Below are 17,185 nucleotides of genomic sequence, written 5' to 3' on the forward strand. Positions count from 1 at the left end.
AGAAATGGTTGTGCAACTTCAAAGCTCTCCTGGTGTATTTATAGCAGAAGTGTTTAGATAACACATCTCCAGTAGGTGGATGGCTGGTCCTGCCAGCCCAACTCTCACTGCAGTAAAACTGAGCCTCCACTCTGCCCACATCCCATGACATCACCCTCTGTTTAGCTTGTTTGTGAAGAAGATGAGACAGAATAAAAAGAGATCAAGCCCCCCACACATACATGCACCCCAATCTGAAATGCACACATCCGCAAACATGGAGGGCCTCACACAAGTACACACAAGCAGGCACACACGCACACACACTCCTTTTTTCTCACACTCAGAGTGGGACACAGAAGAACACAGCGTGAATATTTATATATAGGTATATATCATCTCTATATACTGTACTGAATCACATAAAGGTTATGAAAGATGAACATATGTGTGACAGCATTGCTTTGTAGTCAAATTCATTAGTCTTGGTACACCTTTTCCTAGGAGTTCCTCGAAGTGTTAATCATTGTATCGGTCCCTTTGGTGTTAAGAAAGTGATTTCTGTAGTTCTAGCAACCTATTCAACTTCTTAGAAATACATGCAGAAGTTTTGATAGGGGAAATATCTAGAAGAACTGCAATGGCATGGATCCTAGAGATGAGTTCAAAGATGTTCATTGAACAAACACAGTACAATGAACATGTGTGTTTTTAAAACAATTAACAAATGCCACATCACAGTGTTTCGCAATAATCCAGGCCATATAATTCACATAATGATGTCCACATTAGGACTTCTGTTTCTTGTCATTCCCGCTTTTTCCTGCCAAAACAGGAAAAGGAAAAATAGAATGGTAACACATTTATCACGTTCTGTCTTTAGTGTAAACGGGTTACCAGTGAGTTCAGTAAAGTCCATGTTTGCCATATCTTCACAGGCTGTGGAGCAGTCCAGGTCAGATGCGCCTGTTAATATCCCAGTAGAGTGTACATCACAAATGTGTACAACTTTTCCACACCATTGTGTCAGTAGCATCTCTTGAACTTGATGAGTTTGTGGAAGGCCTGTTTGAACTCGTCGTTAAAAACAGTGTAGATGACAGGGTTGATGAGGGAGTTGAGGTATCCCAGCCAGGTGAAGACGTCAAACAGCACAGGGTGAAACCAGCAGCCCTTGCAGATGGCCATGACCAGGGTGCCCACGAAGAAGGGCAGCCAGCAGATGATGAAGGCTCCCAGGATGATGCCCAGCGTCTTGGTGGCCTTCTTCTCCCGGGCGGCGCACAGACGTTTCCTTTCAAGCACGCTGTCCGCTAGCTTCACCTTCACGCTGTTCACGAACAAAGGCGAGCCTCCTCCCCCTCCTCCTCCCCCCCCTCCTCCTCCTCCGGCTGCTGAGAGGGTGTGTCCTTCCTGGTTGGAGGCGGAGTTAATCGAACAGAGGGAGGAGCCAGCGGAGGTCTGGATGAGCTGGGCTGTGGTGAAGCGTTTTCCGCAGGACGCCGGCGGCTTGAAGATGCGCGAGCGTGCCGCCACGTAAATCCTCCCGTAGAGGATGACGAGGAGGATGGTGGGAACGTAGAAGGCGCCGAAGGTGGAGTAGAGAGTGTACGAGATCTGGTCTGTGTTCACCAGGCACTCTGTCAGCTCTTCGTGGGCCTTGGCCTGCCGCCAGAAGAGCGGTGGAAGGGAGATGGAGATGGAGATAACCCACACCACCCCCACCATGAGCCCTGCCCGGCGCGTCGTGCGCCGCTTGGAGTACTCCAGGGCGTCAGTGATGGCCCAATAGCGGTCAAGGGCGATGACGCACAGATGCAGGATGGAGGCCGTGCAGAAGGTGATGTCGGAAGAGAGCCAGATGTCACAGACAATCTGCCCCAGCGACCAGGTCTTGCTGACTGTATAGACGATGCTGATCGGCATGACGAGGATGGACACCAGCAGGTCCGTCACGGCCAGCGAACCAATCAGGAAGTTGGCGGGGGTGTGCAGTTTCCTGGTGAGGAAGATGGTGGCGATGACAAAGGCATTAGACAGCACCGTTGCCAGGGTGACAATGGCCAAGATGGCGGACAGGGAGATTTGCAAGCTCAGGAGTGTGGTTTCATCCCAAGGGGGGTCAGTGGTGGTTCCAGGGAGATCTGTGACATTGGACAAGAACAGGTCCAGCACAGAGGTGTTATCTTGCTCCATCCCGCCTGGTGCTTTAACCTCTCTGCTCAGATGTCCTCTCCACGCCACTCCTCTTTTATGTGGTTGGGGTTAGAGGATGCTCATGGTCCCCATCAAGATGATCAATCCGGACTCTTTCTGCCTATCCCCCAGTGGGGATCACAGTGCTGCATTGATGAATGTCACAGCTGGTTTAGACGTGTGCCTGTTGCACAGAGGGCTTTTTATCCCTTTATAGCAGCCTGTTCGGTAAACAAATCCGTCTGTATACCTCCGTTTCGGTCATCTCTGAGCAGAGAGCTAGCCTGTGTTCGATTTCATGTTATCAGGCATTTAGTTTTGTCCACGTCCATCATTTTATCGTTGCAACTAATGGCTGCATTAGTTTTTCTGAATCTCTGTCTACCTGTCCAAGGCCTCTAATATCGGTTGGTCCCGGTTGTCTGACTAAAGGGCCTCATTGGTATTCAACTCTATAACTTTTCTCTTTGGACTCATCTCCACTCCACTCCTCTCATTCCCTTTTCCTTTCCTACTCCCTTTGCCTCTACTGTTCTCTTTTCTTCTCCTCTCCAGCCAGCCAGACCAGCACAACACCTCTTTTTCACAAATGGTCCACCCCCCCACCCCACCCTTCTCCACTAAACCTCACACAGAGAGATAATAACAGAGACTCTGGCCTCCAGCTTCCTCTTTCTGTCACTTCTTCTTCTTCTTCTGTCTGCAGCTTCTTTTCTGCACCTCTGTGTCTTGCTCTGTATCGAACACACCTTCACTCCCCCCCCGTCTCTCTCTTTTTGTTTCCCTCTCACCCCTTCTCCCTTACTCTATCCCTGCCTCTGCCGATCCCCTAATCTGAAACTGGACCAGACTCTGTCAAAGAGAGTTAATAGAGCAAAGCCTGAGTAACAACAATAGCCAAGCTAGATGTTAACATGATCCCCTCATCCCTGAGATCATCTTGTTCAGTCCAGTCGTGAAGGACCACAACAAGTCAATATCTTGAGACTTTTTTAGACTTTGGGCTCATTTGACACTGAATGAATGTGGTACCGAAAAATACATTTCAGGTCCTGTGTGAGGTTGCAGAGGGAGTCCTTTTATCGATCTCTCAATGTGTGTGTGGACACACCTCTGTCTCAGACTTGGTGGTCAGTACAGATTGAAGAGCCGAGGGGCTTGCTCTGACACCTTCACTTAGTCCTGATTCTGCTTCAGAACACCTCCATTTTACCCAGCTTCTTTCACAGCACATTCACCCTAGGAAGAAACAAAGACAACATTTAGAAATTTGCATTACAGATTTATAAATAAAAAAAAACTTAATAGGACTGAGAAATCTGCAAACTCCGTCTTTCACTGCATTTGAGATTCACCACCTACATCCCAAACCATCTTTTGTCATTACATGCAAGATTGACATTGAAATCCAATGGAGCAGGGATTACATACAAATCGGAGAAGCTTGCCAATACCAGAATAAATGCAAATACGCTGTCTTGAGTCATGTTTCTCATTAATCTTCAGCAGCTATACTGATCAGCACACACACACACGTGCAAACAGAGATGCACACAAAATGCATAGACACACAGCCAGCTTTGTGTCAACATTTCATATTAACTTGATTCATTCATTTCATTCATTTCCATAAATGAAAAGCAAATAAAAAGAAAGATGATGTCTATAAAGCCTTCAGTATCTCTTTATGCCAGAGGTCAATACATCAGTGCCTGCAGTATGTTAACATGAAGCTGATGAGGTAGTTCCTCTTGTCAACCACTGTCTTGGCTGTAAGCCTGAAGGTTTTCAGAATGTGAGAAATGGGTCACTCGCTGCAAATGTTTATGATCCACATCCATAAAACTATATAAATGTACACAGCCAAGTTAATTAAATGATGTTCTTTTCAAAATTAAATACCAATTAATTTTGTGAATAAAACAACAGAATGTCAGTCTGTTTGGAGATCAGAGGATGTACCGCCCTCCTCCCACCCTGCCCCAGCCCCACCTGTCTGGGGGATTTTATACCTGCAGGTAGGCAGGGTCACCAGACTGAAGGGTGTCCCTTCGGAACAGCTTAATCCCCACTATGGGCACTCACCCAAATGTTGGATCTAGTGAACATCTGGAAGTATTTTTCCACAGTTCATTTCATTTTAGTTAATGACACTGCGACATTGCTCTTGACATTGCTAATGACACTTCTAAATATATTACCATGATGACCAGGCTTGTGTTGGCCCTTTCTGGTCAGCACACACTGTTGTTTCACTGACATTGAGTCACATCCTGTGCTTTTCCTGTTTGCAGGGAAAATTTACAATTACTCACTTCCACAGAGAATATAACAGCGGTCTCAAAGGAGTTTTTCAAAGAAGTGCTGAAGCAGGGTCAGAACCTGACATGTCCACAAAATCTCACTAATTATAATTCAAATAGCCTGAACTGACCCTTAATCTGTGAAAACGCACAGACTGTAAATGTGAAAAAGTCTGGTGAAGTGTAGCCTGCTCAACCAAACTGGCCCTCACCCAAGATCGGGACAGTTCACCTGGGCCGCCTGCCATCTGAAAGTATCAGTCGCAGAGCATCCTCTGTGGAGTGTGAGAGATGTGAAGTGACAAGGTGGTAGAAACATTTAGCTTGGCGCTCACATCCCATAGCCATCATGATGGGACAGCCAGCCAGGTGCAACCCTACCTCCGTCTGACTCTTCCTATCTCTGCCTCTCTCTCTCTCTCTCTCTCTCTCTCTCTCTCTCTCTCTCTCTCTCTCTCTCTCTCTCTCTCTCTCTCTCTCTCTCTCTCTCTCTCTCTCTCTCTCGTGGTCTCTATTGGTCCACCATCTTGCCAGGCAGTGGAGGCTTTAGGTAATTAGAGAAAGAAGGCAGTTGGAGGTACTAGGTCCAGGAAGTTCTGCAGATGTGTCCCACCATGTCTCCTCACAAGCTCAAGCTTTCCTACCCCCCTGTGTGCCTGTCACATTTCTATCTGAGTAATTTTAAGGTGCCCAGGCCATTACTAGTAGTAACATGGCGCCTTGCTAATGAAGTACAATGAACAGGGCTTGTGTAACTAACAAGGAACAGATGGAATTCATGTGCATGAATTAGCCTGTGTGTAAATTGGTTGGCAACCACACTGAAACCACAATGCACAATTTATTAGGACCAAGCAGAGGTGGTGTTTAGTTCTTCCATTGTTGCAGAGCTTAGGAGGGTGGGATTAGGTAGTTCGGTGGAGGAAGTTAAAGGGATAAAGCTTATAAAATGGTTGCCTTTCATGTTGATTATTTCCAGAGGCCTCTTTTTTTCATGTTTACCCAAATCGACAGGTCTTGAAGTTCAGACTAGTAATGGCCTGCAAAAACAGCTGACAAACAAGCTAAGGACCTCAGCTGATATTTAGTGCTGCTGTAACAGCTTGTTTAATTAGAGCAGCGCTCTCTTACCTCGTTGATTGACAACTACTCCCACATGAAGGATTATTACTCTGTTAATACACACATATCTCCCATAGAAACGTTCTCTGTCAGGTGTCTCTACTCTCTCTCTACAGTCGACAAGTGAGTGAGACATATTTGCAATAAGATGTTAAGCAAGTTTTTTCTGTGACGAAACTCAAAGGTATTGTCTTCAAAACTGTACTGTACAACATTGAACTGCTTCCAAGATATACAGCCAGGGAGCAGGTAGAGAGAGAGAGAACAACGGATCTAAACGGATCTAATCACAGTGACTACACATACACTAATCTTAGTTTCCCACCCATGGGTTTAGATTACATAGGGTGTATCTTATTCAGCATCCGACAGTCTGTGATGAACGGGGGCATCTTTATCTATTTACACATCCAGCCAATAAGACAAGGGCATAGCTTATCTCCATGTGCTGGGCCTCCAATCAGATAATGAGTACCTAAATAAATGTGAAGTAAACAAAAAATTGAAGCCAAAACAGGCGCCACAGACTAACTGGTTCCAAGATATACAGCCAGGGAGCAGGTACACGCCAAAATTGTTTCACGGTCAAAGACATTACGATGACACTATGGGAAATAACTCTCCATTTCCATCTAAATTCAATGACTCATATTGACACTGGCAATCAGTCATAGGAGAAAGCATGAGAAGGAACCATTGTACTGGAGGAATCGAAACATCTTCGCTTGTGTGTCAAGCCTGTATAACCTCCAACATAAAGGAGGGGGGAGGCTGCTCTCAGTTATTTTCAATTACTTGAGCAAACTGAATGAAGCTCTCTCAGACAGGGGCAAAGGTAAACTGGTCGTGACTTACAGCACCTGTGATGGGATTCCACGGTCATTCATTTAGCCCAGCGAGCCTTAGGGCACAAACAGAAGGCATGAACCAATATCAACCTTTAGCTGAGGGGGATTTGAGGGAGGAACCGAAGGACAAGCAGGTTCTATTCTTCTGTTCTGAAGGTAATGTACTTTCATTTAATTTCACTGAAAGCGGGTAGGTGAGACTCTGGGTCGGTCTTTCATATTCTGTCCTGAATAAACAACCACAACTATTTGGTTATAGGAATTAAGTAACCAAACTTCACCCATATTAAGCCATTGAATTGAGAGGCCAGAGAGTTTGTAGCTGTTTCATCTGGTTGCTGTAAAGATTTTCCACACTCATTTGAGCTGACAAGGATGATTATACATTCTTCTGATAAATTACTGATGCTCCAAATCCCTTTCTAGGATGGCAGCAGTACTCTTTCTAATATAAAATGTAACAAGACCACAAAGAACTTTCTAGGACTTTCTGTCTGCTCCACAACTTTGTCAAATCTTTTAGGTAGTTTGCAATGAAAATGGTTTTGTAAACGATGTTAGATGGAACAATGCCATACAGTGTGTGTACAGATTTGTGAGAGCTGCCTGTGTGTGTGTGTGTGTGTGTGTGAGAGAGAACATGTGTGTCTAAACGGATGTAATCACAGTGACTACACACACACTAATCTTAGTTTCTCACCTATAGATTTAGATAACATAGGCTGTATATTCTTCAGCATCCGAAAATCTGTGATGAACAGGGGCATGTTTATCTATTTACACATCCAGTCAAACAGACAAGAACATGGCTTATCTCCATGTGCTGGTCCTCCAATCAGATAATGAGTACCTAAATGAATGTGAAGTAAACAAAAAATTGAAACCAAACCAGGCGCCACAGACTGACTGAACCTGAACCAGACACACATCCAGCTGCCAGAAGACCGTTAGGAGCTAATATAGCCTGCATCTGGAAATACCCCCATCACCGGCCAGAGACAGCCAGAAAGAACACAGTGAAGACTAGATCATTTACACCTCAAAAGCAATAGACATCATACACTGGAGGAGTTTGTACACTGGATGATGGGTCATTGATCTTTGGACAGATATGTTAATTCTGGTTCTACATTGAACTGGCTCGTGCAAATGTTGGTCTGACTAGTGGGAGTCAGGTGGCTGAGCGGTTAGGGAATCGGGCTAGTAATCTGAAAGTTGCCAGTTCGATTCCCTGCCGTGCCAAATGACGTTGTGTCCTTGGGCAAGGCACTTCACCCTACTTGCCTCGGGGGGAATGTCCCTGTACTTACTGTAAGTCGCTCTGGATAAGAGCGTCTGCTAAATTACTAAATGTAGTGCTAAAGGTGGTCTGGGATAAAGCTGATGTTGGTCTGGGCTAATGCTAATGTTGGACCGGGCTGGCGCTTATGTTGGTTTGGGGTAGCACTGATGTTGGTCTGGCGGTAATCCTTGTTGAATACAGCAGGCCTGTGGGCTCTGCATGACCACTGTGGAGACAAACAGGCTAATCGATTTAGCAACTGAAAGCCAATGGTTCTGCTGAAGATAATGGTCTTGGTTCACCTGATGACGTACAGGCAAAGGCAGACAGGGGGCAGTGTCAATGTACAGTGTGAAGAGGTAAATGGTTGAGTGGATAGATGGATAGAGGATGGGTGACAGGGATAGTTTGGCGATGATAGGTGAATTACCTTTATATCCACTGCTGTACTTAACTTCCTTGTTCTTCAGAAAGGATGAGATCCCTCTCCAGCATGAAAAGCAACACCCAGAGTTTGCCTTAAAGGTACAGATTTTGATACAGGTCACTTTGTGGTCAATAAATATCTCATAAGCTTGCATCTTCTACTAGGTATTTATTCATTTATTCTATTTATTCATAGTGATCCATACAGTGTGTGTGCAATATTACAAAAATGGGGGATGAAATTAGATTTTTGGAGCTTCATCTCTCTAATCTTGTAATATCAGTGTATGTAAACATGAGAGGGCTTTAGAAAGCTGGATCAATACAAATGGATGGAAAGGATCTGTGAATGACTATTCTCTCTGATCCACAGGGGAGAAACACCATAGAAATATACGATTCATATCTATACACAGTACAAACCTATGCACAGTAGGATACACAAACAGTTGGAGCCGCATTACCCCCAGTGGGAAAAACCCCCCAACCTAGTTGGTTGTGTTGCAAACAAGCAAGAAATACAATCAAAACTATACAGTCCTACCTGCTTTCAAACAGGACATGTACTTTCAGTTAGTCCATACAGTTTAGAGGTATGTGTGGTCATTACCAGCCCCTCAACCGAACTTCCCCTTCCACGTTGCTAGAGGCCAGTTTAGCTCCAAGAGGCTCAGGGTGCTGATTCAGATTCAAATTGTTCAGGCAGTGGTGGGAGGTGCAGATGGTGCAGTGTCACCATGGCATAATCCCACCCCCTGGACACCAAACCTCAGGTCAGAGCACTCAGGCAGCGCAGGATAATCTGTGCTCCAGTATAAACCGATATGGGGGGGAACACAATGGAAAAAATTCAAGTCTTCTCTCAGTTTATTTGATGGGATATCACTTTCTCTAATTCAATCTCTGTATCTCTTTCCCTTTTCCTTCTTTCCCTGTACTTTAGGTTTCTATCATTATTCTATTTTTGTCTACGTTTTTCATTCCTTCACTATGTCTCTCTCGTCTCTACATAAATAAAGGACAAATGAATAATACTAAAGATTATAAATGTAAGCTTCTTAACAGTCATAACTGCCAAAGCACATTCTTACTGCCACAACAAACATCATTGGCCAACACTAGCTCCCTGGCCAGTACCACATGTGACGCAGTGTGCTGTGAATCCCACATGGAAACTGCACACTGGAACACTTCCAGCAGAGAACATCTAGCACACCTGAGGGACTCCCACCTTGTGGAGCAGGAATGTGATGATGCGGGGAGTATCTTCGTCATGGTTACAGTGCTCCAGGTGGAGCAAGGAGGACTGCAAAGAAACCAGTTGAAACCATTTAGAAGCACCACAAAAAGTCCAAGGGGCACCACATGAGCACTAGGGTTTTGTTTCTACTCTGGCTGCCTCATTAAAACGACTGTTGGTGTGAGAGAGCTGCTCGTCTGAGCTCTCAGGCTTGACTTCCAGCCAAGCACTTTTTTCAAATCATTTATCTGCTCCGAGGTATTGTGTGACATTAATTGGAGAATGGCAAGCTTGGGGCATCCATGCCTTATCGTGTCCTTCTGTCTGTAGAAGACAGAGATATGTACAGGGATCCTTTTGTGAAATGGTACTGTTTGTACACATTGCATATTAACACGAGATAGATGAAATGGCATAGTCCAAGATTACCACTAATAGGAGGGTGCTGATCCTCTGATAGCATGAGTCACCATCCACCTCCAGCCTTGATTCATCTGCTTAGCTGTGTTGTCAACTCAGCGTTCCAGGCACAACCAATAAGGAAACAAGCACAGCATGATAAAGCAATGATAGCGCAAACAGTCCCGTAAGTAAGATGCTGGTACGGTAGGAATAAAGGATCTACTGGTGGTGGGTTTAGCATGTCACACCTGACCCCATCTCACAGTTCTCTGAAAGTTGGAACATTTCTAGCTGACTATATTTGAGACGTTTTTTTTAAAGTTTGTGTTAAAGACTGAAAGCTCACTGAACCGCTAATCAGCAGAGCGGAATGAGAAAGTGAGAGTATACTGGGTGAAACATTCTGCCCGTCACGTAGGCAGTAAATACACATTTTTTAACAGACAGTATATATTCTGAGTATGGCTATAATGTGTCAGTGGTTTGATGGATGTACCTCCCTGGTAAATCTACCAAGGTCATCTGAGAGGTCACTGTTTCCTTTACTGCCAGTGATACCTGGGCTGTAATACTCATATAATGGATTTAGAAAAGAGGAATAACAAGCCTGACCACCTTTACACACTTTTTCCAAACCCCATTCCCCCGACAGATATAAACTCCATTCCACCTCCATGTCCTTCTACTGGGCAAATCAAAGTTCTGTTACCTGACTTTCACAATCCACTGAATCCTCTTTAAATTAGGTGTTACATACAGCCGGTATAGCAATCATTGTTTATTTTCACACAGGTACACAAGGGGTGGAGAGCTATATGTGGTTGATCCAGACGGCTGATTTACTACTTTTACAAAGCTTCATTTTAAGTCTCTTGACTATTTTTATCTATATCATTCTCACTCTTTTTTTCTCTCAATCTCTTTTTCTTTCTTCCTCCTCTCTCCCCATTATATATATTCTCTCTCCCTACTCTCTCAGTCTCTCTCTCTGCTTTCCCCCTCTCTCTTTCCTATCAGATGAGGGTGTACTGACACTGTACCTTGAAAGAGTAGTGAGCTGTTGCCCCTCATCACTGGAGTGGTGCATTCTGGTTATGGAGGAGATCAAGGGAGAAAGCCTGATCTCATAGATCATCTCACTGGACCTTATGAGCCAATTAGGATTTGAAGATTGTGGACAAATGTCTCATTTTTACTCTGGAAAGCATCACTTGACCCTGACACTCACCCTATTTTCCCCTGACAATGGCAATTCATTTGGTAAACATGAGTATTTTAGGGATTGCCATCTGAAAAAATATATTTAAATCCTGACTATGGTGTTATGAGATCAGGAAGGACATAAGAGTTATTCTCTCCTGTCCAGCTACATAGAGGTGATCAGGGTCCAACCTTACTGAGCCTCACCTGGGATCAGCCACGCACACATATCCACACTTGTGTTTGGTATCTTTTCAAGTTGCTTTTCCCATGCATTTCTCCTACTGTTTCTGCCATTTCAGCCAACACAGAGTGCATCTGCACTCATTCATATTGTAATAGAAGAGCAAAGCGACAGATTGGACTGCTAAAAATACTTTGAACTGTGATGCAATGTTAACATGATCCCAAAGTGCCTTTTCCTTAAAATAAGATATTTTTTGCTGTGGACAAATTATAGAAACGTTCATATTAGTAAGCATCTATCAACTCAGCACCGGGCCTTTTAAATGTACCATTTCCCACTAATGGTGTCCTAGTGTGGACTGTGCAGTGAGGGAGCCGGCACAGCTAATGCTCTACTTTATCTTGTCCCTCAGTGAATGATGTATAGCTCTAGATCTGTAATTACAGATCCTCCATCTGGAAGACCAATCATAGGATACTGCAGAGTCATAATTACATTCCCTGGTCATAGATTACGCAGAGATAAGGATGCAAAGGTGGGGAGATCTCAGAAGGAAAAAAAGGCGAGAGCAGGGGAAAGATGGAGGGGTGGTGGAGGGAGGGGAAAAGAACGAGGGCCGGGGGCATGAGACGCATTAAGAGGTAAAGAGAGAAAAATTGTGAAGAAGACAAGGTAAAAAACACACCAACAAAGCAGGGATAAAGAAACCCCGAAAAGGAAAGGAAACCGATAAAGCAAAAAAGAGAAGAGATTTTGGGGTGTCAATCTCTGACTGAGACGCGATGTGATTGTCTCACTGTCACCACAATCCCATGTGAATAATCAGGGATTAAGACCCAATGGGATTACCCAAACAATCTCTATTCCCTTTGGTCGCTTTAATTCGATGGTGAAAACAATCTAAGCTTGGCACGGTCTGATGGAAACATATCCTGTTCCATGCATCACATTCGATTAAGACTCAAGGGCTTGGACAAATTCTCTCTCACATCTTGTAAGGGGAAAAAAATTGTGTGTTGACTTGAATTTCTTTACAGCAGCTAACTGTATTGTATATGTTTGTAAACTATCCATCAGGGTGATGATTATGTCATACACATCCATACAGTATCGGCCTCTCATTTCTTCACTTCCAGTCATCTTGACTCTGATGCAATTACCTCCGGTTTTGGAGTCAGATTCAGTCATGCACCACAGATCCTAGTAAATATGTTTTATCCTCTACAGGATGTGCTATTCGTGTCTATGCTATTGCCTGTGAATCACAATGAAACAGGAGCTCACAATGCATGTTTGTGCTTGTGTGCGTGTGTGAGTGTGTCAGTGTGTGCGCATTTGCATGTGTGAGTGTGTGTTTTCTGCAGCAGCTGAATACTCGCTGAAGCCCCTCTGCTATCCTGAAGTCCCTCACAGCAACAGTCAAAGAGATGAGCCTTGAGTCACAAGATAATCTGGAGACAGGCTTTCTACTCTACACGCTCAAAGTGGAGGCAAATCACACTCGCATTCTGATGTTGAGAGACACACAGGGTGTGTGCGTATGTTTTGGAGTGTGTGCTTGGATTTCAGTCTACGGATGTGTGAGGCTGCTGTGTCTGCATGGATACATATGTGTGTGTCTGACTGAGGATGAAGTGAATTTAAACCGAATGTGTGAGAGCAAGGTTTTTTTTTCTTATTTCTCTGCTCTACATCTCTCCTGGACCTATTCAGCATTCCCCTCAGCATCTACTCTCCAACCTGCCAATGCATCACTTCAAACCACTGATTGATTTCTCTGATCCACAGCCTGCAGGGGGTATGTGTCCAACAGGGGAATAGGGTGCCACATCTGTACATGACACATACTATCCCTCCGGTAGATAGCAGGTAAGACTGCAGAGGGGGGGGGGGGGGGGTATCAAATGGTATTTTTCCATTTGGTAGTGCAGGTCTCAGGCTGACTGAAGGAGCCCAGAATAAAGTAACATGCTGTTCACACATCTATAATGAAAGCAGATTTTTACACGTAGCCTAATCTGATACGAAGGGTACATCTGAGAGAAGGTCATACGTGTGTGTGTGTGTAAAATACATGTACGTAATGCAGTTAAAATATAAAAACTATCATTCAGAAACGGAAACATGTACACTTCTATCACTTCAGATTGCTCCCGCAAATGTTTGTATCTTCCTCTCACTCTCCTCCACCCCCTTCTCATATGCCTGATCCTCCTCATCTCTCCTCTTCTTCTCATCATCCCCCCAGTCCTGTCCTTCCTCTTCGCTTTTTCCAGACTGTAACTACAGCCTTGATCCTGACCTCTAAGCTGTAATGTTATTGTCAGCATGAATACACATCACACGTGCACACACACACACACACACACACACACACACACACACCAACCTTATTTCCCCATGGTCTCTGTAATGACTCCAGCAGCACAAGCAGAATCAGGAGGAGGGCAGTCTCCTCAACCTTTTTACCCCCTATCAGGCTCAGATCTGCAGTAGAGCATGGTACATGAGCTGAGAACTGGAGCTGCTGGGATCTGTCTACACTTGGACACAGGGAGTCTTATCGACGGCTGAACTTCTGACCCTATATAGACCGAAGGCTGGTATTGGTAGATCATTTGTCTGGTTGGCCTACAAGATTTAAGCAGTTGGTGAAGAATATGTCACGGTTTAATTGTTCTTTAAACAAACCTACAAAGGTGTCAGTTACAATGGAACTGTCGATAAAACGTGGTCAGTGAAATAACGTTTAGGAGGGCAGTAAAAAGAACCAGCAATTGGTTGCTAGATTTATGTAACTTGCTGATTAAAACCTACTTCAAACGAGCGCCCTTTAGACGAGCGCCCAAGCGCCACCCGCCACCATGCGCGACTGTTTAGACTACCGAGTGTTTTAAAAGAAATGAACAAGCATGCATTACCTCAACCCACAGGTATTTACATCTAACACACTTGCGTTGTGAGATGTCAATAAATATTCGATCGCTCAGTTTGCATTCGTTTCAGAGAAAAACTTCTAAAACACATTATTTTCCCAACCCATTTACTCTATCATTGAGGGTTATTAGGTTCTCTATTTCAGTCATTGTCAATGATCTCCTTGGCTGGACGTTCATCCTTTGGACAGTGCGTAATGGTAAAAACATTCCTACAATAACCTCTTCATTTCAGCATTTGTCGGGTAATAAGGGTTACTTACCACAGGTTTCTCAAAGGACCATCCAAGTATTCCGGTGAAAAATTACATTTTTGTACATTGGACATCATCAGTCAAAAGTCCATCCTGACAAGTCATGTCCGTTTTAAGCACGTCAATTTCCAGGTTGGGACGCAGCAAAAGGTCCCAGTCCTTGATGCTTCACTAGACTTGATTGAAGTCACGGAGTCTCTGTAGTTCATGACGATGAACCTCTTTTCCGAGCTGAAACCAATGAACAAAAGCAGTGTTCAGTTCAAACCTATATTTTTAACACTTCGCTGCGAAAGTACAATCCAAATAACGTTCAACAGACAAAACAGATAAAAGAGTCAATTAGCCTATATATAGCTCACACAAAAGGTGTTTCTTCCTCCCCGGTCTCCCCTATACATACAAAAAAAAAAGGTTTTCATCAACTGGCATATTCCCCCCCCAAAAAAGCAAACTTGTTTTTTCACATTTGAATTTGATAGGAAGTTTAGTGAAAAGAAGTGCCTGGAGTTCCGTCTCGTGTGCCACCCTTGGCATTGTGACACTTCACCGGTACTGCAGCTGTATTCGTTCCCCTTGGGAGGGAGAGGGCTGCGCGCCTCTCCTGATCCGTCACGGACCTCAAGGTACGGAATGAATAAGAAAAAGCGACAGGTTTCGTAAAAATGTGTGCACTGAAGAGCACCCGTAAACACTGAAGCATGAAATACTTATTGGTCCCGTCACACCACTGTTCGTTTGCAGAACTCTTACACAGGTTTGCTTCTAAGGTTTACAATAGACTGATTCAGTTGACAGCGTGCCACTCCTCGTCTGAAGCTATGACGTTCAAACTGTCAAAGGAAATACATTTCGATCCATGAGAAAGTCTCTTCATCACATTGATGGTAATCATGTTGCTCTGTACAGCTTAAGCGGGTTGTGTGGTGTGGGTGGAATATAAAACCCTTGGTCTATATGACAAGGTGGATTATTTAAAGCATCATTAAATGACCATTTTAGTCACACTGTTTTACTCAACAAACTGTATTGTCACTGTAAACCCATTTACCATTAGACAATTCAGTAGTTCTCATCCAGGAATAACAATAGGAAACAGGAAGCCATTATGGTTTACATCCTAGACAGAATACAGCAAATTAGGATTTGGGATGAGGACATACTGGTAAATGGTATCCATTTACCAGTATGGATGACATGTGCATTAGAGTGCAGAATGAAAAATGAAAAATGAGAAAAATGAGAATGTGTTTAGAGTTTTGCTGAACAGTCTATGTGAGATCTGCAAATTGTGTTTTACCATGTGAAATGGTTTAAGGTATTGACAACAGACAGGCACAATTAGCTACATGAGTTCAGGCAACTGAGAACTTTGTTCAGCCAATGGGTTTTAGTGTTTTAGCAATTACTAGAAATTAGAAAAACTCTAATCCAGTATTGCATCATGACACATCTTAACAGATTCTAAATGTTTTCTCCTCAGAAGAAACGAGAGGGTATGAGAGTATTTCTGAACACTTTGATGAAACTAAATTCCCCCCTTTCCTTCCTTCTCTATTTAATCTGTAATTGAACTCATACAAGGTCTGAACAAGAAACTAAATCATAACTTCATAAAGTGATATAAATGTGGAGAAGGAGAAGATGCACATTGTTTTAACCGTACTTCACAACTCATGCACACACAAACACACACATGCACACACTTGTATCAACCTACTTACAACGCACACATGCGGACACACAAACACACATATTCACACCTAAAAGCGTCCTATTTTAAGTGCAAATCAAATATCTCTGCGGTCCTATGGGTCAGAGTGGACTCTTTCATCCTCCTTTCCTCCATTCCTCCTTCCGCTCACTCCTTGTTCTCCCCTGGGAGAGAAGCAATGTGAGGGAACTACCTCGCTGCTCCTCAGCCCTGCTGTTCACTCAAGGCCACACTGTTCACCTCTATCATACAGCACTGTGTCTACCAGCGGAGGCCTGCTGTGATGCCAGCAGGTGACAGAACGTGCAGTGTTTGTGAGTTGTGTTGAAGGAATCCATTGGGAAGTGAGTTCCTGTGCAGCCTGTTTTTCTACCAGATTCCCAGGGTTGATCTGGGCCCTGTATCTCCTCAACCCTGAGGGATTTTCATCCTCAATTACATCCTGTTACTCTCAATCACATCGTTTTACAGTAGCTTACCAGTAGCTTATACTCACAAGTAATCTGTCCCCATCCTGACCAATGTTAAGGGGGTTGTCAAGCCATATATTACTCATTTTAACACTAATATAATTGCTATAGTTAGTTATTACTGCCTGTGAAAGTCATGTTTTGCTCTATAGCTTTAACCTGTCCGATCTGGTCTTAACAAAGGGAACAGAAGTCCATAAAGCCATTATTATTCAACTATAAAACTTTTTAATGATAAGACTCAAACCAAAGACCCTATCAATGTGACCCACAAGGTTTAATCAGTGCAAAAAATCATACAGGAGTGGTTCTTGCTAGGTGCAAGCTGCCTTGTCACTGCATGAACTTTTAGGTAGAAATCAATTCCCAAAAGAGAAATGCAAAACAACCAAATGAGGTTTCCTACTGCCTTGACAAGAGTCTGGCTTTTTTGTAACCCTGCATCGCTTGAACAATGCTCCCAATTTGCAAGGCCTGTTAGGTTTGTGTTAACCTTAACCTCTCATACAGAGTCTTGTATGTCTGACAGGATCAGGTTCGATGTCTCTGGTTCTCCCTACCCCCCCTTTCTCTCTCTCCACAGCCTCTCTCTCTCTCTCTCTCTCTCACTCTCTCTCTCTCTCTCT

The 17,185-nt window shown here is 43.9% G+C and overlaps 1 protein-coding gene across 2 annotated transcripts; it reads right to left on the reverse strand.

Annotated features, from left to right (window-relative positions):
- Positions 1-363: 363 nt before the first annotated feature.
- Positions 364-15,079, reverse strand: htr1d (5-hydroxytryptamine (serotonin) receptor 1D, G protein-coupled). 2 transcript variants are annotated; one of them, XM_062470316.1, is made up of 4 exons: positions 14,738-15,079; positions 14,385-14,606; positions 3,218-3,414; positions 364-3,179 (listed from the first exon to the last, which is right to left on the reverse strand). In XM_062470316.1, the coding sequence occupies exon 4, from the start codon at positions 2,173-2,175 to the stop codon at positions 1,006-1,008; it is 1,170 nt and encodes a 389-aa protein (XP_062326300.1). In that variant the 5' UTR covers positions 2,176-3,179; positions 3,218-3,414; positions 14,385-14,606; positions 14,738-15,079; the 3' UTR covers positions 364-1,005. The 2 variants fall into 2 exon arrangements, with proteins under 2 accessions (XP_062326300.1, XP_062326301.1); XM_062470317.1 differs by lacking the exon at positions 14,738-15,079 and having other exon boundaries at positions 14,385-14,680.
- Positions 15,080-17,185: the final 2,106 nt, after the last annotated feature.

The sequence above is a fragment of the Osmerus eperlanus genome, chromosome 9 (assembly GCF_963692335.1).
Source record: "Osmerus eperlanus chromosome 9, fOsmEpe2.1, whole genome shotgun sequence".
Taxonomy (NCBI): Eukaryota; Metazoa; Chordata; class Actinopteri; order Osmeriformes; family Osmeridae; genus Osmerus; species Osmerus eperlanus.